General features: G+C 39.6%; 1 protein-coding gene across 2 annotated transcripts in view; it reads right to left on the minus strand.

Moving 5' to 3' along the window:
- Nucleotides 1-1749: 1749 nt before the first annotated feature.
- kif18a (kinesin family member 18A) overlaps nt 1750-26102 on the minus strand; it is a 36518-nt gene continuing 12165 nt past the window's right edge. Inside the window, exons 8-18 of one of the 2 annotated variants that reach the window (XM_028573053.1) lie at nt 25956-26030; nt 25705-25805; nt 21915-22077; nt 21250-21414; nt 20312-20433; nt 19896-20173; nt 15745-15801; nt 10969-11350; nt 4471-4563; nt 4167-4264; nt 1750-2302 (exon numbers count right to left, since the gene is read on the minus strand). In XM_028573053.1, coding sequence (XP_028428854.1) covers nt 2172-2302; nt 4167-4264; nt 4471-4563; nt 10969-11350; nt 15745-15801; nt 19896-20173; nt 20312-20433; nt 21250-21414; nt 21915-22077; nt 25705-25805; nt 25956-26030 — 1665 coding nt within the window. In that variant the 3' untranslated portion in view covers nt 1750-2171. Of the gene's footprint in view, nt 2303-4166; nt 4268-4470; nt 4564-10968; nt 11351-15744; nt 15802-19895; nt 20174-20311; nt 20434-21249; nt 21415-21914; nt 22078-25704; nt 25806-25955; nt 26031-26102 lie in introns of both variants that reach the window. The other variant, XM_028573046.1, reaches the window with a different exon arrangement.

Here is a 26102-nt window from a genome sequence, read left to right on the forward strand (position 1 = left end):
TTCAAAAGCCAAAGCCAAATGGAAAATTTAAAAAATAATAATATTTTTAATTTGATCTCGCTTTGTTTTCCCTTTGGACTTTCAATTTCTCTTTGGACTTTCAATTTGAATTATGAATAAATATTTCCTCCATATATTTCAGCGGATCATTTTTTTGGGGTACATCAACTTACCAGCCCGAACACTTAAAGGGTCCTTGTTTAAAACGTCACGTTTTTAACATTCACTAGTAGCAGAATCCAGAGTTATTAAACTAGGTATGATTAACGCACTGCCCCTCCCCTTAATACATCCATGGCTTCGACAGAGCAAAGGCAGAGGCTGCAGTTTCCATGTTGTGCAGACGGTACATTTGTGATTGCGGTTCTCTGTTCCTCTTTTAAAATGAATGCGCTGTCGATATCTTCTATAAACGTGATGGTGGAATCTACACACCTCAATTCTCCGGCGGCAGCCACCTTTGTTGTTAACAAATTCAAGTGCTCTTTGGTGACGTGGTTGATTACGTCACTGTTGATGAGCTGTCCATCATTATTTAAAGCCCACCCTGGCAACTTGATTGGTCCGAACACATTCCTGAGCTACTGGCTTGTGTGCATATGCTTAGCCTCACAGCAGTGGATTGACAAAGATTTCCACTTGATAAAAGCAGTGTTACACTTCAAGGATAATATATATATATATATATATATATATATATATATATATATATATATATATATATATATATATATATATATATATATATATTAGGGCTGTCAAAATTAACGCGTTCATTTTTTAATATTTAAGTTGTTAAAAAAAATTAACGAAATTAACGCAGCTGTGTTTGTTTACTTCATGTGGCGGCTGAGAAACGTAATACGTCTACAGCAGGCGGCGCTACTCTGTATTGTTGCCCAAGTAATGAAAACCGGCAGCTGATTGGACGAAAGCGTCACATGGGTTTGTTTTCTCCAGAAATCCAAAGCCAGACTGTCATGGTGGCCGTTCAGAATACGATCTCATAATTGTACTAAAATAGTTCACTGAAACATGTTTCTGAAAACATTTTAAGCGAGAAATAGGCCGTAAAGTTGCTGAATCTGTCTTCATTTCAGAAGATTTTCGTCAGATTTTGAGAGACTAGTCACCTCATTCCGCTCGTCATTTCCGGGTGAGTCCCGACTGAACTCTCGGCTCGTTGGAGATGAACTGCGCCTCGCCTGTAAAGTAGACGAGAGCAGGCGACAGCAGGCGGGGACGGTGACAAAAATCTGCTCTCAAGTCAGACAGTTTCTAGCCGTTTCAGCAGCCTTCAGCAGGACTAAATAAGCCAAATTGTTGCTGCTGTTGTTCTGAAAGATATTAAACATTCTGAACTTAGCAGAACCTTTCCTTGTTTGGTTTTTTCTTCATATTTGCAAAGTTAAGTGATTTAGCATTTAAATATCCATTATTATAAGCTTCAGTCTCAATTTAAAAAAGCGATTAATCGCGATTAATTACAGCAAATTGTGCAATTAATTAGTTAATTTTTTTTAATCGATTGACAGCCCTAATATATATATATATATATATATATATATATATATATATATATATATATATAAAAAAAAAAAAAAAAGATTTATGTTTAGCAAAATGTTTTTGTCGGGCTATTTAGCTTAAGTACTGAAAGATTATTGTCGAGAAGGTAACATTGTCTAATTCAGCACAGAAAAGCAGATACATTTTAGAAAGGGATTTAATTATTCGAAAACAGACAGATTATGTTACAAGCACTTTTATTATAAAATATCTATAACCCCATGTTATGAACTGTACAAGACAAAAAAAGGATAAAACATTCCAACATCTCAGTGCAGAGCAGTGTCAGTTTTTTTGTGTGCAGCTTTACCTCTGTTGGGGTCATGTATAATCTTCCTCTGATATTAGCTGCCCGGGAAAATATGGTCACCTACAGGACCAATCGTTTTTTTAGACAATCGTTCAAAAACAATGTACATGCATTCGTCGAATGAACATCCAAAGGACATGTTGTTTTATTTATTTGCTGTTAGTATGTGTTTTAATGTATATTGTAATATTATATACAGTATTTTGAAAAGATGAATTTAGTTGGAAAAGGATGGAGTGAAAATGTTCATAAAGGCAAAATGGTGTGATTCAAAACACCACGTTTCACGATATTACATCCGTTTGCTCACTCGTTTGAAGTGTTGGGACGTTTTATAGAAAATGGACTTGGATTTCTGAGGTTCAAGCAGATTTCCTTCAGAAACGCTCCTCACAACTCTTCGAGGCTTGTTCTCCTCTGAAACTGGGGACAGACACCAAACAAGGAATAGTATCAAGAATTAACACAACTACATAATGTGCAGAAATAAGAATCATGACAGCAGGTACAGTCTGGAGGTATGAAAGACAAAATAAGTCTGATTGCTGACAGCAACTCACTACTGAAAAAAACGTTTTGGTTTGGTAAAATAGAAATTTCATTGAAAAAATATCTTAAATTGCGAGTATGTTTGCACTCTTGGTCATGACAGTCTGTAGTGAGAATTATTATGACTGTATACGTAGTTTGTCTTAAAGGGGTGGTAGATTGCAAAACCGATTTTACCTTGTCATAGTTGAATAACGACAGTTTAGTGGGTAACTAGGACATACATAGAACCTCTAAATCCCATTGACACCTCTTTCCTCTGCAAATCTCACTATTTGAAACTGCCTCTGAAAACGGGCAAATCTCAACAAGCCGCCAAGTTGACGTCAACTCGGCAGCTCCTCCTCATTTGGCTCTAGTCTCTCTCTTTGTCACGCCCCAACATTTACATAGGCTACACAACTGACCTGAGATCAGTTAGTCTTCTGAATCTAGGTTGTGCAGATCTCAGAAATTGTATACATTGTTCATCTGCTATTTTACCATTAAACTCACTTCTGAGACTTTTTTTATGCAAGAAATCAACAATGTAGAGGTCAAATATGGGCCGTTTTACGAAAATTGATGTCTAATTGCAAATTTTGTCCGACTGTGTGTCGGAGTTCAGCGGCCGGTGCTGCCTGTGTTGTTGCCTCGCCGCCTGGCCTGCCTTCCTTCACAGACCCCGGCCTGCTGCGAGCTCGATTGAGCTCCGTCACGGCTGGCAGCCCACAGCACTCCATACCCGCGCAAAGTCACCGTTTTGTGGGTTAATGGACTACCAAACGCCGCTGCCTGGACAGAGCTCGAGGGCCTGCAGCTCCCCTCTTCCCGCTAGCTAAATGCCCGGTGTGTGTGAGTGAGAGCGCGGTCAACAAGCTTGTTACGCCAGCAATCTGTTACCACAGGTTCCAGTTAATCCTATAATGTGTGTATTCATAATGTGTTGAGTTATTTAAACAAACGATTGGGAAAATAAACTCTTCTTGTCCGCGAGTCTCACTGATAGAGCCCGCGGTGAGCTGGAGTCCATCAATGAGAGCTAGCTAGCCTCCTCCTAACGAGACCTCCGAAATTCACAAAAATGCCTTAAAATAAAATCGGACACAACGGTTAGCTTTACAAAACATTGGGGTAGATGTTATATAAGTGGCGTGACGAAATTCAAACCGTAAATATATTATAGTTATGCCGGCAGCCGGCCGCGGAGCCCCGGTAGTGCAGTATCCACAAAGGGTGACTTTGCCCTGGGTATGGAGCCCAGCAGGCTGCCGCTTTCTCGTCAGACTGTGTGGAGCTCCTAAAGTCCGACACGTCTTACCAAATTTGCAATTAGCCATCAATTTTCGTAAAACGGCCCATATTTAAGCTTTATATAGTTGATTTTTCGCATAAAAAAAGTCTCAGAAGTGAATTTGGTAATGAAACACGCTTCTCTAATGTGTGCGTATGGGGATTCGCTCAACCAATCAGCGCGCGTCTCTACGTGTGTGTATGGGGATAAGGCTCAACCAAGCAGCACGCAGATCATCTAAATATTCATGAGCATACCATATTTGGAAGAAAAGCTCTTGTTACAAATAGGGCCAAAACACAGGGATGCATAAGGGCCAATAAAATATCAACCAGGCCATTTTCAGCCCAACCAATATTACATACCCAATTAGGAGACCATAAGGAACAGTGTGAAATACATTCTATCACCCCTTTAAGTGTCTGGATGTCTTCTTCAACAGTGTTTTTCTGGGTTGACACTTACCAGCAAAACGATGCACTCTGAGTGGTGCGCGGGCCACTGAGGCATCTTTCTTTATGCGCTTCGGTGCAGAGAAACCCTGTGTTAACTCTTCTTGGATGCTGCTAAAACGAAGAAAAAAAAAAAAAAAAACGGACAGTGAAAATATTTTAAAAAAAACTCCCTCCTAATAACATTAGGAACTGGCTATTCATTTTGGGGAGCTTTAGTCTGGCAATAATATGTCAAAGAAGAGTGTTTAATCCACAGCCGGTATAAAATAAGATGATTTACATGAATGTAAGAGAAGTAGTCAGAGACACATTACCAGTTAACTTTACGCTTCCCTTGTGCAGCAGACGTCATGTGCATGTAAGTTGGGTTGGCCCGCCTTAAGCCAGGTAAAGACGGGATCTGTTGTCTACAGAGCAGAGGTTCACGTTACCATGACATCTTTGTGGTTTAGACTTCACATATGAAACATTTGCATTCAAAATCATAATGCTTCCTACTAATAATTCTGTTTGTGTTGTATTGCAAAAGCTATGTGTATACAAATCTGAAGTTTGATATTTGATCCTTTGTTTCGATGTACCTGCATTCAGAAATTTGCATATGAAAAATGTGTGGGCTCTCAGTGGGCCTCATGGCACCTCCAGGTACAAAACGAGTAGATCAATGTGGTGACCACAATTTGATCTAAAGAGCCGACTTGTTGACTATCCTTTTGGAAAAACAGCTGATTGTTGTGCACCATTTTCTCTCACTCTCTCTCTTCACGGAGAAACAGCTGATCAACGATCTACTAGCAACAGTGTAACAGAGCTGTGTAGCATGTAATCAAATATATAAATTAAAATAGGTTGAGTATAACTAATATTTACATATAGGCCTATATACAGATCAGTCTCAGGTTGAAACTTATAGTTCTGAAAGTTAAGTTGCACAACTTAAGGTAATGTTTATGTAGGTTTAATGTATGCCTTAGTTTGAGGTTATTGCATTTCAGAAAATATTTTCTTTAAAAACAATGTAATATGGAACTTAAAGTTTAGTTTTTTGAGAGATGATATTGTAAGCTAGCTATGTGAGACCGTCCCGATCTCGCGAGCTCCAGTTTTCTACTCACAGATCAGTCTGGCATCTTGAGATAGAGAAAGTTTGGAGCCGTTCGCCAAACGACCGACCAATCAGCGTTGTTTTTGAGGCGGGTTTAGGTGTGACGCAACGAGAAGCGACTGTTAGTCTAAACAACATGGCAGCTTCCACGGATGAGATGAGCGATAGAAGAGAGGCATTTCACCCGACGCGTGCGGCAGGCACTTTCTGCAAGTAGCCAGACAGTGGGACATTGAACACAATGTCAGCACACTGACCACTGATAGTCCACGCAACATGACTGCAGCAGCCAGACAACTCTCATAGTATATGCCTTGTGTTGCACATAGCTTCCACTGAGCAATTACATTCTCTCACACTTTATTTATTTTTTGTTTGAATTTATTTTTTGTTTCACCCCGTTTTTAACCAACTTAGTAGAAGGGGATGTTTTTGTGAGCCTTTATTTCCCCACATGTGAGGTTAAACACAATTAAATTGTTACATTTAGCTGACCAATGTACTTGTACAATGTGTCTGTTGCTATAATGCACAAGGTTTGTGTTGAGCTGCTTGAAAAAAAAAAGGTATGGTTAGTTAACCTTTACAAGTGTAAAGTGGGACACTACATTGTGTTAGTATTACCAAGTAATGTTATATCAGATCAATATGCCCATCTGTCTGCATTATGGGCTTGAATTTGCCATATTATGCTTTTAGCATATTTATTGAGCATACAGTACATTTGAGGTTATTCTGGAGAATATTCCAGAAAGTATTTGTCATCGTTTTAGATTGTTGCAATAATAATAATAATAATAATAATAAACATTTACATTAAGCAAGCTTATTTGTCTGCCGCCATGTTGATAAGAGCATTAAAAACTTGAAAAATATCTTTTTTTAAAGTACATTTAGAACAGATAAAAAAAGATGTGCGATTAATCGAGAGTTCATTATGGACAATCATGGGATTAATCACGATTAAATATATAAAGGTTTCGTTAAGTCCTTTACTCTAGATTTGCGATCATCATTTACACGGTTAACACCATCTACAATAGTCTTTGCAGGACAACTTAGTAACCAAGTGCTCTCATAAAGTCTGGATTAGCCCCTGTCTTTAGTAGGTTAGGAAAAATAACTCCTCAAGATACAGTATGATTTTGGGAAAGAACAAATGTTTGCAAGCAATTGGCATTTACTTAAACGTACAATATGTAACTTTCTGCCGCTAGGGGTCTCTCAACCAAAACAATGAACGGTAAAACTGGACTTTTGATGACGTTGGGAAGTTGCGTGGAATTATGGGAGTTTTTAGTGTTAAACACCTTCGCTGTTGGTTAGAATGCATCAGTTCACGGACAAGTTTACCCATTCAAGTTTATTCACGTTACGTTTAGTAACGTTTATTCATGTTATTGTAATAAAATAGCTGAAGTTTCCCCAACATAATTACGTTTTCTTGATTAGATTTTTATTTGTAGCTGACCAGTTAACTAGTGAGCCAGCAAGCTAACAGTAGCCAGCAGCTAAACCACAAAATATTTCACACATCAATGTCACCTTTTGGATGGTTTCAACACCGGGGCTTACGGGGTTTATTGTAACGCTAGCTAGCTACTAAACAAGGCTGAGAGACGGGTGTGGGCGGGGATTGCCGGGGGAATCTCTGCGACAGCGAGCCAGGACGTTCGATGCCTGTTGTGCAGCAGCAGAACATCTCCCAGCTGCCCGGAATTATCTCCCATTCACTTTTCAGTAATCTTAACTTTTCGTTTTGGTGCTTAACCCACCTTTTGTCGGGTTAATTTAGCTAACCGTAAAGACAGCTAAACGCGAAGGGGGGAGAAATTCGTCAGATTTTCGGCACATACACCGGTAGCGCTACGGACATGTAGTTACTGCTATGGATGGCCGCTGTTGTGATTCGGTGCTGGGTCTGATATGGTCTGTTTCCCGACGTATAATTAAACTGCCGTTAGCGTTATAAGCACCAGGCACTGGAGATAAGTTCTGGCCGGGGGTTGCTGTAATGAAAGTAGCTGGCTGATAGCTGACTGGGGGCTAACGGTAACTAGCTAGCTATATGTATCGGGGCTGTTGTCAGCTGTCATCCCGACTGAGTCTCTCTGCGCCGGGGGAGTGAGGCAGACAGACCGGTGTGTGCTAGCTGGCTAAAGTGAAGTTATTCGTGGGTTAGCTCAGTCCTGTTAGCTGTGGTTGAAACAGTCATACTAAAAATAACTATTACCGTGTTGAACGATGTTGTAACCTCATAATGTTACCCACAAAGCATTAGCATCAACGTTAGCACATTGTAGTAACGTTAAGCTGGTATTGATATTGAACTTACAAAATAGATAAGGTCTCTGTTGTATTACTGTGATAAAAAGTGAGATGTAATTAATCACAAAATGATGCTGTATGGCAAAAAAAGCACAGTTACAAGTATCTTTTTTCTGTGACATTGTATGATTTACAATTACTCCTGAACGTATCATCTTGGTGCCAGTGTTCTGAAGGAAGTTAGAGTAACTGGAGGGTGAAAGGTTATAGGGCTGGGCGATATGGACCAAAAGTCATATCCCGATATATTTTGGCTGAATATCGATATACGATATATATCCCGATATTTTTTTCCGCAAAGTGAGAGCAAATGTTCAGTCAAAGCCAAAATCAAATATGACATGTCACAAGTAGTTTCATAGAGACAGTTGCAAAATCAAATAAATAATAAACCGGTTTCTTCACCTGGTTCATGATTAAATGCTCAGCTGTTCAAATAACAATAAAATGTAAACCTAAATACTGCATAACAGGAGTACCTTTTTTGAAATCAAAGCTCCATATTTGTGATTCGTTCCAAAGGTCAATTAAGCTTTTGATATTAATATAATCTACTTTGTTCAAAATGTAATGCCTCATGCCTGTAAGCCTAGGTTTATAGTCCCATTCTTCCACTTGATACTGCTTCCACTTAAGTAAACTAAAAGATGAACTATCGACTACAAAACAAAGAAACTAATTAATGTGTTAATACAAAGAATATTTATTATGATCGGTTCACAGATCTGAGTCCAAACGGAAACTTCACCCTTCTGAACTAAGAGTTTCTGCTTCAAGGTGAAGTTTAAAACAGACTGAAATGTCCAGGCTCATTCCTCCACTATTTATTTCTGTATGTATTTATGCGTTACATGTCATTTTAACGGGCACTGAGCTCCAGATCCTGCAGCTGCAGACGGTCTCTGCTGCCCGCTGTAGCTTCTCTCCGTCCGCCTGCCGCCGGCAAACTTAGTGGAACTTTCCGCCCGATATCGACATACAGGTCGCCCTGGACTACGTGTAAGATCCTACCGATCACCACTCTGTCTTTGGCTGGTCCGATTTGGATCAGCGGGGACCCGCGCAGCAGCGAGGCAAAGCTGTGTTTTTCCCGGGGAAGAGACGCTGCGGCCGGCCACGGAGCTCTCCGCCTCCCGCTGCCGCCGGAGCTCAGGTTGCTGGTCGGCGGCATACATAATCATAAAACACATTGTCACCTGTTAAATGTTATTCATTGCTGTTTGTTCTTTTCATTTCCTCTATCGAACATAATTAAGCAGTACAAAAGTCCGGCATCTTTAGCGTTGATCTGAATGCTTCGCACCCCTGTTCCAAGATGGCGGCGGTTTTGACGTATGTTTAGAACCTCAAGGCGACATCTGTGTATATATCTATGGGAGCAAGGATCACATTTGAACTATATCGATATATGCGATATGGTCTAATTCCATATCTCATTTAAAAATATATCGATATATTTTTAATATCGATATATCGCCCAGCCCTAAAAGGTTATATGACGCCACTGACTGGCGACTAAAGGAAACGTGCCGTGTCTGAAAATAAAATAACAGATTTCTCTGGTTTTGGGGGAAACATTTGGGATAGTGTAAGAACACAACTCATAAAAATATATAACATAGGTATGGTCGTTTTTAGACATTTTAAAGCAGAAATGTTACATATTGTACCTTTAATTGAGGCGATGCATTTTGATTTTGAGGTCACTAAGGAACAAATAAAGTGATACACGCTCAATGTGTTAATGTGAGGGCTCATCTGCTTGGAGCATCATTCACTAACACAAACCCTGTCTGCTGCTATAGCTCGAAATGTTTCCTATTCTTTTTGCCACTTTTCAGCGGACTTAAGCCTCTTGGCCCAATGTTCCAGTCTGGAAACGTACTGCTGGTGAGAATACTTATACTGTTTGCACTCTAGTCTCTGTCTTGTTTTGAATAAGGTTTAGGGGATTTACCACTTCTGAATGGTTTAGTTATCCAGACTGAGCATCTTCTACACAAAATCCTTCAATTGCTTTGAAACTTTCAGTGGGGAGCCAGAGGGAGGTTTTCAGATTGTTTTTAAGCATTTTATGAACTGATTTGAGAGATGCCTGTGTTCGTTCCCTCTGAACCATTTTTTTCTTTTAAATGTAATAGATTTTTGTTATTTTTTTCTTTTAAAAATATAATTCTTCTTCACGAAGGCTTGCTTAAAATTTTTATTTTATGCTTTAGGGGAGTAATGTTTAAATCAAAATGTGTGATACAAGAACTGTCTGGGTTTACAAGGCATGAATAATGAACAATCTTTGAGTTTTTTTTGTTTGTTTTTTAAAGAGTTAGGAATTTTCCAAATATTGACAAAGGTGACATAAGGAGTGTTTTCCATCTGTACCAATTTCTTAAAACCCCCCCTCCCCCCCAAAAAGTGGGGATGGCCCTGACGTTTTCAACCCAACGAGAGAGAGTTAATGACATTCATTATTTGTGTCTAATGCATCAACCTTTGATGCATGAGACATCCAGATTATGAGTGCAGCCCAGAGAAAAGTAGATGAAAAACTGAGAAATACAACGGCACGTGTGACATCAGATAGCAGTTAAGGTTAGGAAAAAAAGGCTTAGAATTGAGACATAATTAATGGCATATGTCCTATAGAAGAACAACTAACTGCTCCGTATATCATAGAGGTTAATTTAATGATTCCAATATTGCTGGTATAATTCTGCTTTAACAAGGGGGCCAGCTGAGAACACTCCCTGGCAAAGTGTCCAATGTTGAACAGTACATGTTGAGATAAATTGTTTGGTGAACAGGATGCAAGAAATTATGACAAATAGCTCTGATACATTGTGGCAGCTGCTGCAGTTTTTCCCTCTGAACTTGATTTATAAAAATGTAGGCTATGTCTACAGTTAGATTGTGATGTTACTTCAGTTTCGTTTTCTGCTGTGACAGTAGTATTTATTTCACTTTTTCCCCCAAAGTGTCTCAGTTCCCATGAAGATAAGTTTTTCCTAAAGTCTTACAATATTTCCTGTTCATGTTCAAGAGGAGTGTACACTATTGTAGCAGTACATTTTGGAGAGAACATAGGAGTGCAGTAGGTGGTATTGTGGGTGTATCAATGCATTGGTTTACACAACTACTTCAAGGTGTTCAAAGTCTGCACCATATGGACTGTCAAGAGAATCAATATAATACATATATAGAGTCAAGAGAACTGTAATCCACATTAAAAGCCAGCCTGAAAACTGACTTGTAATGTTATCGAACTGACTTCTAGAAGGGAGAAAATATCTTCAAAAATCATGTGAAGTGTGTCTAAATAATCATATACACTGTCAAACATCTTTAAGTCAAAAGAAAAGTTAAGACATGAATATTTTCTCACCTTTTGGTAGGAATCTTGTTCCCGTCATTGGCCTTGGGAGGATGGAGTAGTTGACTGGGAACTGAGAAGTCTGTTGACATCGATGCTCGACAGGGACTACCACTACTTATTATAATGGTTGCATTGCTTGCAGTTTGATCTTCATTGTCCAGAACTTCAAATGTCACATTGGGATCCATGGTGCTAGAGGAGCTTTGTGGCAGGGCATGAACAGTTTTTTGAGAAGGTTCTGGTGTGCACTGCATTGGGAACATCCCTTCCTCAAACACTTGGGCCTTGGTGGCGGTCCGGGGGCTTTGCGGTGGCAATGACGCAGACAAATTTCTCCTGATTGGCATTCTGCGCAGAGGTTCCGGTTTCATATCTGTCTGTTTACCTCCACCTAAAAACAAAACAATTAACCACCAACAGTTATCAAAATTAAACAAATGATTTGACACAAGGTCCCAAATTGATTTTATTTTCGATGTCAATTAGGTTGGGAACATTTCAATTACAATACCAACTTAGCTTGGATAATATAAGAGATTCTACAAATGTACAACAAAAGGTTCCCTCTAAAATGCTGCATTCTTAAAAAGTATCAATGTTTACATTAAGAACTGACCCCAAAGCAGTTACATTACTGTCCTTTTTTTTTTTTTTACTAAACATGAACACACAATGAAGTGCAGCTCTACAGACTCTACAGTCAGTAGTTTTGAGAGACATTTCATTTAGATATCGGTTTGTCTATATCGTCAACGTTTCATTTCCGGGATTGTTTAGGTGCCGCCGGAAATTCTGCCGGATGCACTTCATTTCGGTCGGATGTCCTTCACCTTCCGCTTTCTTTGCTTTGGCATTTGAAAGTCTGGTCCATTTATGAGGACTATGGTTAACTGCTCCTCAGATCTCTGCGGGGTAAATCGAGACAGCGAGCAAGACTATCTGTCCAATCAGAGTTTTCTGTTGCACGACTAAAACAACCTTTGAATGTGCACATATTCCACCAAAACAAGTTCCTTCCCGAAGCTATTTTGCCGAGGCATAGTTGCTAAGCGCTACCCAAGACTATTGTGATTGGTTTAAAGAAATTCCAATAAACCAGAGCACGTTTTTCTACTATCCCGGAATGCTGTGTGAACTCAGTTCCGGGATAAAGTCCCGTGGGTTTTGCTTTTCTGATAATTGCAGTGCCCATAGTGCAACTGCATTGTGTTTTTAGCTGCAAATTGTTGTACGTCTGCGTTATACAGCAATACAACCAAACTTTTCACCGTTTAGCTGTCAGCATCTTAACCGTGTGCAGCTACTAGCTAATGGTAGTAAGTAAGTATTAATTAGCGTCACATGCAGCGATGCTTCTGTGTTCTCTAATGTCGGTTTAGGCGCACCAGAGAGCAGCACAGGCATTTAAGTGGCACCTAAATCCGCGTTGCTATTTGGTTCGGTAGATACCAGTTGTTTAAGCAGTAGTCAGAAACTTCATCCAACTTCCGAGTAATCTGAGTCATGAATGCTCAAGTCCGATTTCAGAAATCCTCCAGTCCGAGTCGAAGTCCAAGTCATCAGTGCACGAGTCCAAGTCGAGTCACGAGTCCCGAGAATAGTAACTCGAGTACTCCATCACTGGAATGTTGTATCTTTTTTCTGTGCTTTCCTCGCTGGTTTGAAGTGGGCGGGTGAGGTCACATACTTTCATGCACCAATCAGGCTTCAGCAATATTTGAATCAAAATCTGATTTGTGTGTTGTTCATTAGGGATGTAACGATGCATCGTGAATCGGTTAAAAATCTATTTAAATGTGTAAGGATTACAAATCGGTGGAGATAAAAAAGGAACCGTGATGCAATTTTTAAACAGCCCAGTGGGTGACTCTAGATAACGCTAGCCTACCATTAGCTAGTAATGTCTATCCGCAGACTAGCTTGCTGAAGGTGTTCCTGAACAACGTGATCCACGATACTGCCACCTAACACCGAGCACGCCAAAAGGAAGGTGGTGACCGCCATGGATGTGGTGTACACTCTGAAGAGGGAGGGTCCTGTACGGCTTTGGAGGTTGAACCTTATACAACTAATCTTTTGCCACATTGTCTAGCTTCATTTAAAAATGACAGCAACAAAAACTTGTACAGGTTGCAGAGCAGAATGAGGTTAAATCACCCTGTCTGCATCACATTATGAATACCATTACACTCATGGCATTTCCTGCAGGAGTGTGGTGGGGTTAGGGACAGGCCTAAAGGAAAAATGCCAGCACATGAAGGAAGTAAATGCAAAGGTGAAGGATTTAGACATTGCCTTAAATACCAAAATGCAATATTTAGAAAATGTGAGTCAGACCTCAGACAGCACACCGAGTGAGGAGACGATGATAAATAGCCCTTTTCTGTGGCAGAGGAGTTGTCCCTAGCAATAAATGGCAGCAGAGTTCCTTCAATCACATATTTTTGGCTTGTAGGGGATTAATACATGCATGAGTTGCTATTTCTGGTGGAAGCTGCACTGAATTAGGGTCGCCTGGTTGCTGCTTTCTGTTTTTTATAGCGCGCCTTTTCTGGTTGGTGGAGCAGGAGAGTTTACGTCTGTTGACGTTTTTTCCTGCCCTGCTGTGGATCTGCATTTTCATGAATGAAGCTCAAGAGGGATTGGGAGGGTTAGATGCTAGACAGACAGAGAAAACATTTGACGGTAGGAGGGAAAGAGAGGTAGAATAGAGGAAAAAGCCAGACTAACAGACGTTTGAAGCAAAAGGGACAGCAAAAATCTAAGGAGTAAAAAATAGATAAGAGATAAGTGAGAGGTAGAGAATCGACTGGAAATATAAAAAGAACAGCATAAACGGGTCAGTGGGAGGTAGCTGAATGAAAAATCCTGAAGCTATTAATAAATGCATGTCTGGACATGCCTTAAATCAACACTAAATTGTGTTCCTTCAAATAGATCACTTTTGTGTGATTTGCTATTATTAAGCAGCCCACAAAGAGTTAATGCTCTTTCAAAACCCTAACACTCTCCAAAACCGATTCAATTTGATTGGCTTTGCAAGTTGCAGGGTGGAGCTATTTCTCATAACATGCTGCAGTGACTACCATTAAGAGCTAAGGAAGCAGTAAGGGACTGCCAAAAAGCATCAGGATAATTTCAGAGCAGTTTGTCTGAATGCTAAATAAACACCTTTTTTATTAAAATATCTGTTATTTCAACTGTATATTATTTAGAATTTGTCAGTAATCGACCGGCCATTTAACATAGCTGATAATGCTGCACATGTATAAAGTTGAACTTATTGTGTGTATACTGCATGCATGTATGAATGGTAGCTCTGAAATTAAGATGGACATGGTGCTTTTCAAAGATGCAAGTGTGAACAAGTGAATGCATAATTGAGGAGGATGCACAGTTATGATTTTATTAGAAAGATGAAACTGTGGGTACATGACTCAAATAATGGGAACAAAGTGATGCAAATACACATATTTGAATAAATAACACTGATCGTACTATATGATAATTCACTAATATAAAGCTATTGTTAAGCCTCTAAAAGGCTTGCATGTATGTTGTGTTAAAATGGAATGCATGTCTAGACAGTTAATTATTTCATAAGGTGCTTTATTAAGGTGATTTATGCATGCCGATATTATTGACATAATGTCAAAGTATTTTCATGTCTGGTACATTTAGCTATAATACTGTACAGCTGTATCCACCATTGTTGAAGGTACATTATGCATCTAAAACTCTTAGCTATATTGTTTGTATGCTCTTGATTAAATTACTTACTTACTAGATTTATTAAGTATGATTCTAGTATTTTAGAAGGTAAGAAAGTGTTTCTCAAATACCAAATCCACCCAAAGTTTCACTGTGGGTGTGTCAAATGCGGAATTAAGTTAGAGTTTGGCCATTTAAGGTTTCTTGCTAAAATATAATAGCTCACCATAGTAATACAATTAGAGTGAGTGGAGGTGTCGACACTTGGAAAGACTACCAAAGATGTTTTGGCAAAGAAAAATTAATTTATGACCAAATGGGAAAGGAACATTAAAACAACTGGTATGACATGTAGAAAGAAGGGTCAGACAGGACTTATATTAAGTTGCAGGGAAATTGAATAGCAGTAGTGACAAACTCCCTTGTGCATTCATGTTTCATTCACATTCAAGGAACACTGGTCATCTGGCAGCAGTATTTATTTCAAAAGTTAAATTTCCCACAATATGTTTCAATGAAATGTAGACCACCTGCAGTAAATATCATTACAGCCAATTTGAACTGCAATATTTCACAAAGGTTTTTGTGTTACATTTCCCCAAAGGTTCCATGTGTACAGTTTTCCCTCTATAAAACTGGTTGTGAGTATTCACATCATTTCATTATTCATGTTTTGGCCAGGGCAGAATGTCTGCAGCACAAGCATAAATCAAATTATATTACATGCCTGACTTTTATTGTTTATTTTACTACTCTGAACAAGTCCTTTTACTTCAACTGCTAAAGAAATGTTCGACAAATAAAAAGTCCCACCGCAAAGTGGAAATTTCGCCGTACGCAAAACAATTGAACATTTATATGGCACATTAAAAACAACTTTATGACGCGTGTGTTTTCTGCTTTAATAAAACATAGCATGATATCTTAAAGTGTGTTTGGGCAAGTGTGATGGATTGAGTGAGAGGTGACAAGGAGAGAAGTGAATGATTGAGGGGGAGGGGGGGATTAACAGGCATGCAGGGGATTTAGATTAATGACTACATGTTGCATGACTGGGGAGAGGAGTAGATTTACCTTTTGGTGATGGAGCAGCATTGCACAGTGATGTTCTTTTTGTGCGCCCCTCTGCACCTGATAATTAAAAATGATAAAGAGATTCAAGGAGAAGCAACATCAACACATCATCACAATTACGACAACACAAAAAGCTTGAAAAGGTTTGCAGGTTTTTGTGGTTTTCTTTTATACTAGCTTACTTGTACTTATTAGATTGGAGTTTGAAAGTCGGTCAAAAGTATGCACTGAAAATATTAAGGCAACGTTGCTTTTGGACATAAAAATGTACCAAGGTGAAACTTTAACATATTAAAAAGAGCTACGATTCAAGGAGTTATTATTGTGCAGACTGTACCAGACATTCAACCAGCTAAACAAATTGTGATTCGATCAAGTCAATCTGGCTATTGTACAATGTTCAAGAAAATCAAATCTCACACAAAAGCCTGCGCATGATGCACAGTGCACTGTGGCTCAGGCGTGAAGTCATGAGAAACAATTGGCATTTATAATGAACTGCACAAAGACCAAGTCAACGTGGAGTGTTTTGCGTCTTAAACAAACATCTTAATAATCTTTCATCAATGATCCACAGGAGGCTGAAACTAATATAAGTATACAGCGGTTTTCAAATTCTCGCCCCCTGACCTGACCTGACCTATGAATGACCTAATGTCGTCTATCTTGTCATTTAAATACCGTAATATTCTGAATAAAACAGTATATTGTAAAAGGAGCATGTTAGCAGTAATTATTATTTTAACAAAAGGTGGTCAATCAGGGTATTGTGCGGTCAGCTATTCCTTTAAAGGGGTGATAGAATGATTATATAGAGTATTTCACACTGTTCCTTATGGTCTCTTAATTGGGTATGTAATATTGGTTGGGCTGAAAATGGTTGATGGTTGATATTTTATTGGCCCTTATGCATCCCTGTGTTTTGGCCCTATTTGTAACAAGAGCTTTTCTTCTAAATATGGTATGCTCGTGAATATTTAGATGAGCTGCGCGATGATTGGTTGAGCGAATTGCCATACGCAGACATTAGAGATGCGACAGAATCTCATATTGCAGACACTGCAATGTTTCATTACCAAATTCACTTCTGAGACTTTTTTAATGCGAGAAATCAACTATATAAAGCTCAAATATGGGCCGTTTTACCAAAATTGATGGCTAATTGCAAATATGGTAACATTTATGGTAAGTGTCGGACTTCAGCGGCGGTGCTGCTGCCTCGCCGCCCGGCCTGCCTTCCTTTACAGACCCCGGCCTGCTGCGAGCTCAGTTAGGCTGGCAGCCCTGACAGAGCTCCAGGGGCCTGCAACTCCCATCTTCCTGCTAGCTAAATGGCCCGTTGTTTGAGAGTGAGAGCGCGGTCAGCGCGCTTGTTACACCAGCAATCTCTTACCACATGTTACACACAATGTCACGCCACTTAGCTATACAACATCTAAATGTCTTATAAAGCTAACAACGGTGTCTGATTTTTTTAGTTTAGCTAGGTGTTTCGTTAGCTGCGACTGTCACTTCAATCCTATCTATGTGTAGCTACAAATCATGGATAGTTAGCTTTATTTTTGGTCGTAATTCGAGTAGATTTACAGTTCGAATTTAGTCACGCCACTTACACATCTAACTAAATGTCTTATAAAGCTAACAACGGTGTCCGATTTCAAGTTAATCAATATTTGTGAGCTGTAAGGGTTTTGTTAACTGCGACTGTCCCTACAATCCTATGTGTACAAGATTGCGGCTAGTTAGCTTAATTTTTGGTCGTAATTCGAGTAGATTTACAGTTTGAATTTAGTCACGCCACTTATACAACATCTAACTAAATGTTTTATTAAGCTAACAACGGTGTCCGATTTCAAGTTAATGAATATTTGTGAAGACTAGCTAGGTGTTTCGTTAGCTGCGACTGTCCCTTCAAGCCTAGCTGTGTGTAGCTAGCTACAAATCACGGATAGTTAACTTCATTTTCGGCGTAATTCCGAGTATATTTACAGTTTGAATTTCGTCACGCCCCTTATACAACATCTAAGTAAATGTCTTATAAAGCTAACAACGGTGTCCGATTTCAAGTTAATGAATTTTTGTGAATTCCAGAGGAATTCTAAGAGGAGGCTAGCTAGCTCCATCCAGCCGCAGGCTCTCTCAATGAGACTCGTGGACAAGAGGCGTGTATTTCCCCAATCCTTTGTTTAAATAACTCAACACATTATAATTACACACATTAAAAGATTAACTGAAACCGGTGGTAAGAGATTGCTGGTGTAACAAGCTCGCTGACCGCGCTCTCACTCACATACACCGGGCATTTAGCTAGCAGGAAGAGGGGAGTTTCAGGCCCTGTAGCTCTGTCAGAGCAGGGGCATTTAGTTGTCCATTACCCCAAGAGACGGTGACTTTGCGCGGGTATGGAGTGCTGTGGGCTGCCAGTCGTGACGGAGCTCCAAGTACCTCATAGCAGGCCGGGGTCTGTGAAGGAAGGCAAATGTTGGGGCGTGACCGTTCTCTTAATACACCCATGGGCTGACAAAGGTTCCGGTTTTTGGGAGGTTGACGTCAACTTCCAGCTTTGTTGAGATTCGCCCGTTTTCAGCGGCAGTTTAAAAATATGAAATTTTCATAGTAAAGGGGTGTCAGTGGGACTTTGAGCTTCTATGTATGTCCTATTTACCCACCGAACTGTCGTTATTCAACTATGACAGGGTGAAATCAGTTTTGCATTCTATCACCCCTTTAAAACAGTTGCTATGTATAACAGACCGTTGCTATTGACAGAATTTTGATCATAGACTTTGGAGGACAATTTTTTAATTAATAAAATTATTTTTAAATCAATATTTTTGCTTATACGGAGCTCAAAACTCTGATCAATGGATCAAAAAGGGAGAGAGAAGATGGAGGAAACGGGGATTGCGGTCAGTGCTATTGGCAACAGTGCAAACAGAGCATTACTTAGCTCCATGGATAGCTCACTTGCTGGGGCAACCTGGCTTTTGCCGGAAAGTAGCGCTCATCGGGGTAAAGTTAACCGTTCTGAGCTGGATGCAGGTGTAACACACACACACACACACACACACACACACACACACACACACACACACACACACACACACACACACACACACACACACACACACACACACACACACACACACACACACACACACACACACACACACACACACACACACCAGTTTTGATGAAGTTACGGCAATGCCGATAACGTCATGGTGCTGTTGACGTTACACTTCCTGTGAGACAAGCAGGCACAACAGTGGTTTATATGCCCTGGGGACTGACTGACAGGCTGAGTTTGCAAGGCAACTTTATTTCTACAGCACCTTTCAGCTAGCATGGATGCCAGCCGAACTTAGCCCCGCCCACAAAATTTGAGGTCGGGAAGTTAGAATCTGAGTATGACCACGTCAGGCTACCTTTCAGCAACAAGGCAATTCAAAGTGCTTTACGTGAAACTTTAAAGAGCAATTAAAAACGGTCATGAGGAAAATAAAACAATAAAAAATAATATACAAATACAAGAATAAAAGTTTTATATTATTATAACTTAATAGGTTATAGGGAGGGGTTTGGGAGGGCTTTTATTTTTATTTAATTTCTGTCCATGTAAAATATTCTAAATAAATAACAATGTTGTAAGTAAATAGGATAAATAGGTTTGGAATTATTTTTTTGTAATTACAGAGGGAAAGTACTGAAAAAAGTACCGTTGGGTACCAGGAACCGAATTTCAGGTACTGGTACTGATATTGGTTCAGATTCGAAAGGTGCCCAACCCTACAGGCTACATGGTTGTACACTGTAACACTGAAATAATTTGTGGATTAATTGATCGAGAGAGAATTAACAGACAATTCTATTCTTTTAATTAATTTATGTAGGAAAAATGCCAAACATTCACTGGTTCTAGTTTCTCAAATGTAAGCTCCTGCTTTTCTCTTAATAAATAAAATTATTATTTATTCAATACTTTCAGGCAATTTCAAGAAATCACTTCGTGTGATTTAATGGGCATTTTTCACTTTTATAAAATATTTTCTAGACTAAACAAATCATTGTTTAATAAAAAAGAAAATTTACATTTATTAGTAAATACTTATAATTGACCCTACTAGGATGATAAAAGTATGATGACTTACTGCAGGGGCTACTCTGGTGGTATAGCAGATGTGAGAAAGACAAGATAGGTGCCAACTCGCTGCGGCCCACCTCATTTGTCTCCTGTGACTCCTTTCCGATCCCTTCACCTTTCAGCTGTTGCCCCAACCCTTCCTGGTCTGCCCAGACCACGCCTCTCTCCCTCAACACAAGGTGCTCTAGTTCATAGTTCTCCATCTCATCTGCAGCTGTGACCTGCCCAGCCGCCTGCAACGCAGAGTAGTGCCGGCTATAAGTTGGCAGCAAGAGGTTCACCATTCTGAAATGCAATGGAAAAATATTACTGAGACATTTCTTCCAGGAAAAATCTGAGATAGTGAGGTGGAAAGCAATTTCTTCAGCTGCACTGAGTAATAGTTAATTCAATAAGAATTGGTTCTAGGTATCGTCAACCTACTTCTGCATACGCCTGTTCTCCCGATCCTGCAGTGCAGTGAGCTCGACCATCTGCTTGATGTGTTGTTTGAGATCATTAACCTGTAGCTCCAGTCTGTGACAATGTAGGTCCTTATTTAACACCTTAACAAAAGGGAGAAGTGAGTTCAGAGAGCAGAAATGATAAGGCAATAGCCATTCTAACATAATAGCATATTGATTTACCACTCGGGTGGGCAGAATTAAAAGAAACAAAAAGCAGTTGGGGGGGTCAAGACATTAGAGAGAAGATGCAAAGTTCTGTTTTCGTCCATGTTTCAACAGAAAAGCGGTCTACTCAGGGTAAGGGAGAGGAAGAAAAAAGAAAAGGACTCTGACGTAAAGAAACTACGAATCAACAGCAGAGAGAACATTTGACCGGTGGGTGCGTCATGGTTCTGGGTCAGTTCCTGGAAAAAAGGATAAAGAAGAAAAAAAATAACATGGGCATGGTTTTAGGTAACTGGCTGCTGTGTGAGGGATGAGTAAAGGGTATTGATTTATTCTCTTCAGTGATCCACGAGTGAGCTGGAGAAATAAAATGAGCACGGTTCTAATTACTGGAGAACAGATGGGAAGAAAACAAAGACAGTCACGACACCAGTAGAGACACAGCCTACCTTCCAAAATAAACAAACAAAAAACACCAAGCGATTAGTTTTGAAGGATGTAACCCACATTGGGAAGTTTTTCACTATATCTAATCAGGCTCATTTGTGTTTTTACAATGACTCAAACTATTTCATCCAGTCCACAATGTTATTTAGTTTCTAGTTTTACTCACTATTGGTATATAAGTATATATACTAATCAATTTACAGAATTTGTAAGTCACAACAAAAACACAAATTTGCCCTTCAATCACTCTGCACTCAACACTGTTTTTAAGCACCAGTAAATGGGCCAATTAGTTCTACTTACCTCTGAGGTCTGATCACTCGACTTCAGCAGCTTAATATCATTCTCAGCACGATGAAGCCAGCCGTCATTGTCCAGGAAACGTGTTTCTGCCTCCTTTAAACGTTTGCGAATATGTTGCTGTTGAGTGCGTAAGGCGGCAATCTTCCGCTCGTGCTTACACGTGGCCTATCAAAAGCGACAAAAACAAACGTCATTTAAGTCATATTACGAATCGCCCATTGTTTGTGCAAGTATTAGTATGACACACTATTAACTGTGTATGTGGTCTTTAATTCAGATAATTCTAAAATATTAAGAGGTTGGAGAGGTTAATCTAACACATTTTTATTTTTTCATCAAAGTTTTAAACAGACGGTGTAGCACCACTTTTAGGCAATTTGTTCCCACAGTTTAGTTTGTTTTGGATGACAGTGAACCATTCTACAAAGTTTGGTACCAAAATGTCTGGAAATTTCACTTTTTATATGGCATTTACAGCTGGGACTAACAATAGGACTCAAAAGGCAGAGAGGAGCCAGGAGATGGGAACAGTGACCCTGTCCTGTAGTGGCGTAAATGAGAGGCCAAGACAACTATAGAGAACAGAGAAGTGAAATGATGACTCAGCAGCTGTTTTTCTGTAGGGGATGATGGAATCTGTGGATAGCAGCGTAAGCATCAGATACCTTCTCAGTCTTTTCTTTGGCACAGAAATATTGGACCTGCAGGTTGTCGTCCTCACTGTACCGCTGGCGCAGCTCATTCTCCTTCAGTTGTCTCTCCAGATCCAGCTGTTCCTTCCTGATTTGGGCACGGTCTGAGAAGATTTGCTGCAGAGCTTCAGACACCCTAGAGAGAGAAAAGAGTGATGATCAAATGTTACAAGCTTTGCATTAAAAGGGCTCTTTAGGTAATTTGAATGAATGTCAATGAATGTCAAACTTTATAAAAATGGTCTAAAAGCAAGTTGGCCATCTCATTTTATTTCATTAAAACAAGAGAGCAGGTTAATTAAAGGAACAATCTGTGATTCAAATACAACAACAAAAGGGTCACACTACAATAAAGTAAACACACTTGTAAATCACATCAATTATGAATTGGCCTGTGAAAGTAGATAAATAAGCACACGTGTAGTCTAATGGAATTGGTTACCTTATAATAGCCTTAATAAGCTGTGTCTTTGTGCAGCTGTAAGGCTCACTTTTAGCTGGTACTGTCAGAGAGGCATTTATTCAACTAAATTTTTGAGGCTCTAGTGGGGTTGTTTTGGACTGTATTATACTGAAGTGTTTTATCTTGTCTACTGATTCACATACAATGGACAGATTATTAGAAACACCTCTCAGTATAATACACTCCAATAAAACATCACTATCATCACAGAGATTCAAGCCACACGTAAGGCCGGCCACACACTGGCTGCGTGGCGTGAGCGTACCGTTTCTGTTGCGTGTCAGATGCGTAGCGTTCTATTTCTAGCATGCACGCGTTTTCGGAACGGCTTGAGATGCGCCTGAGACGTGCGTGTCACGCAGGCAGTGTGCAAACTCTAATGTGTTAACATGGGAGCCAAAATAAAAACGGACACGCCACGCAGCTGATACGCTCATGCCACGCACCCAGTGTGAAGCCGGCCTAAGGAGCAAATTTATATGAATTGCTGTGCCAGGAGCTCTTACAAACCACTTGTTCGTGCATTAATTTATCCTACTAAAGCTATGAGATAATTAATAGTTTTATCAACACATTGAACCAAGTTCAAATACACAAATACAGCCAATAAAGATAATGTAAAAATACATCAATATTTTTTACATCAAATGTTTGCTATTCCCCACAAATAATTAACAATGTGTTAAGGCTTGAGTTATTATATACTTAATAAATCAATTACATCAACCTTTTCATATAATCTAGAGCTTTCACAAGATGCCAGTTCTGTTCGGACTGAGCCACAAAGATATTCTTAGTTATATGATGTATATATGTATTCCTGGAACAGAGTTGAGGTGATGTTGAAGTGGCTGTCTGGTTGAGTTAAAGCAGGAGAAGAGACAGGAGAAGCATGCAGGTAAATAAGACTGGAGAGCTGTCACTGAAATGTGACTGCACTCTTCAATGTAACTCCAGTGACGTAGGAGACATCGTGGCCTTGCTAGACTGCTGAATTTTTAATAGCGTGAGAAGCGTGCAGCCTCTATTCAGAGCCTCTCACTGTGCGAGTTGTGAATTCTGATGCCAGTGAATGAAATGTGTGGGAGTGAGACTCATTCAGCTTTTCCTTGTCCCCCGCCCCCAACCCAAATACCCCGACAGATGCCACTGTATGCCTTAAAGATGACTAGATGGGATGTGGTTAATCTGATTTATATATATAAAATTAAATAATAAAAAAAAAAGATAGAAAAGAAAGTTAAACAAATGATGATTATAGCAGTTATATCAAACACTAGTATACTTTTATACACCGAGGTAGATACTGTATATTTGTGGCAGGTACTTAAAAAACACGAAAGTGTAAAGACCAGCATTCCAGAGTTGCTTTTTTTTTTGGGCCTCGAAGCACACCTGTTTTTTAATCCAAAAAGTTAAATTGTCCCTGACTAGATTGAAAACCAGCAGTACTCAGTCCTATGTAATGTTTTTGAATTTGTCATCCTGTAACAATTAAAGACAAATAACATGTAAGCATTGACATAGCAGCACTTTACAGGATAACAAAAAGGAGTTTTAAAACTACAATAATGCTTTTACCTTAAATTAAAGAGATTACAGAGTTTTTTCAGTATTGAAATATTGGTATGCTGCAGAGCTAAAATTCTTACTTAGGTGCTGGCACAATATTGCAGTTTTAATTCCAAAACAATAACACACACACACACACACACACACACACACACACACACACACACACACACACACACACACACACACACACACACACACACACACACACACACACACACACAAATATTTTCTTTCTCTGAATGTCTCTCCATGAAACAGTATTAGTACTAGTTCCTTTTGAAAGACAATTTTACAGTGGGACATTAGACTGTTATAAGTTTTCCAGGAAGTAACAGTTTTCCAGGAGGTTCAAGTGCCCATTACACAGGAAAGCGTTTCATAGGAGTAAACAAAACAAGTGGTTTAAAAAGTTTTTAAAAAGTGAGGCGTGTTGTGAGCTGATCAAGAAAGGGTATGGCAAATGACCTTTTATCAGCAATTTAGCATAAGTGGTTGAGGTGTGATGATATCTCGTCTCACGAAAATGTGACGAAACTTCTCATTGAGGTAAAAAACGTCTTGGGATATTGGTCACAGGTGAAGAGCAGCAGCCAGTCTGACCTAGCCTAGAAATCTAGACTCACCCTAGTGGCAGCAAATTTTATTCGCAGCCAGGGGGGTCTAGGCACTCTCCGTTGGCTTGCGAGCTGGGAAAACCAAACTCTGGTCAGGCCAATCAAATCGTGTATAGAGTCAGTGGGCAGGCTTATGGCTGCTGGGAAGGGCGGTCTTCTGGAAGACTTGGAGTTATGCTTTTCTTTGAGAAAAGAACGGCACAGAAATCATTCTTAAAAAAGCAAGATGTGTTCGGAGTTTTGCCGACCGGATACGGCAGAAGTTTAATCTATCAACTATCTTCGCTACCTTCTTCGTTGCTCTGCCTGGTTGTAGCGCTATCCTATTGCGTGCAGAGGGAATTTGAACAGTTTATCCCGCCCTTCAGATTGAGCCCTGTCAATGGTGAGTTCCCAGACCCAACATCTTGATGTGGGTCTAGCTTGACAGGCTAAGTCTGACATGGTTGGTATTATAACACATCTGGTTTTGACCTTTAAATTAGCATAGAAGATCCCCTGCCCCAAAGTTGACTCTGAGTTCACTTTTGCAGAGGAGTAGCGGAGCTGCAATTGTAAAAAGCTGCCTGTAAAACCCGGCGTTGGAATGTTAGAGGGTATGGCAGCTCTCTCTATTTTCCACCGGGCGCGTTCCGGAGGTGCCGCAATCCCCGTGAGCAATTGCGGCCATTTAAGTCAATGATTGATATTCCGCTAGCTGCGTCATGGCGTGTGAAGTAGCTCTACGCTCCGTTAAAGATATGCGCCAGGTCTTTTTTCACTTGAGCTGCGGGGCTTTGAACAGCCAGGCAGAAGTGGAATAGTGAGACCATCCAATCAATTTACCAAAGGACACCCCCAGTTTAGTTTACTGTCATAGGAGTAAAAAACTAGAAAATATTTACAGCTGAAATCAGAGAATTTGGATTTCTTTCCCCCATAACAAATGACTCAAACAGATTATTAAATTAATCGCCAACTAATTTAATCATCTGTTTGAGTCATTTGTTATGGGGAACTAATCTATACATTTTTGCAGCTCTAATGTTTACAATAAATTAGTTTAACATGTAAAGAAACAAAAACTTATATGTCTCAGCTTACACTCTGAATCATTTATGTACATGCTTACCTTTTGAACTCTGCTTGATTTTGGGAAGTAATCATGTTAGAAGCCCCAGGCACCCTGTTCTTCTCCTCATATTCTTTTAGTTTGTTCTTCAACTGCAGAATCTGTAAAAAACAAAAGAAAATTGAAATACAGTAGCAGTAATTATGACTCATATTCAAATGAGAAATTTTAAGTCTCAATAAAAAATATATATGGAGATCTTCTGGATTTAAGAAAAAATGAGCATGGTAGTGTTTGTTGTATAATTTTACCTCTTGCCGTTGCTTCTCGCATATCACTGCATACTGGCCAATGTGACTGTCCAGGCTTACAACATTGCTCTTCAGCTGATAGGTAAGAGTACAGAGAAAAATGTAATGATTTAAAAGGAATTCTTGCATCTATTGCCCAAAGAAACA

This window comes from Perca flavescens, chromosome 1 (genome assembly GCF_004354835.1).
Source record: "Perca flavescens isolate YP-PL-M2 chromosome 1, PFLA_1.0, whole genome shotgun sequence".
In the NCBI taxonomy this organism is placed as follows: domain Eukaryota; kingdom Metazoa; phylum Chordata; class Actinopteri; order Perciformes; family Percidae; genus Perca; species Perca flavescens.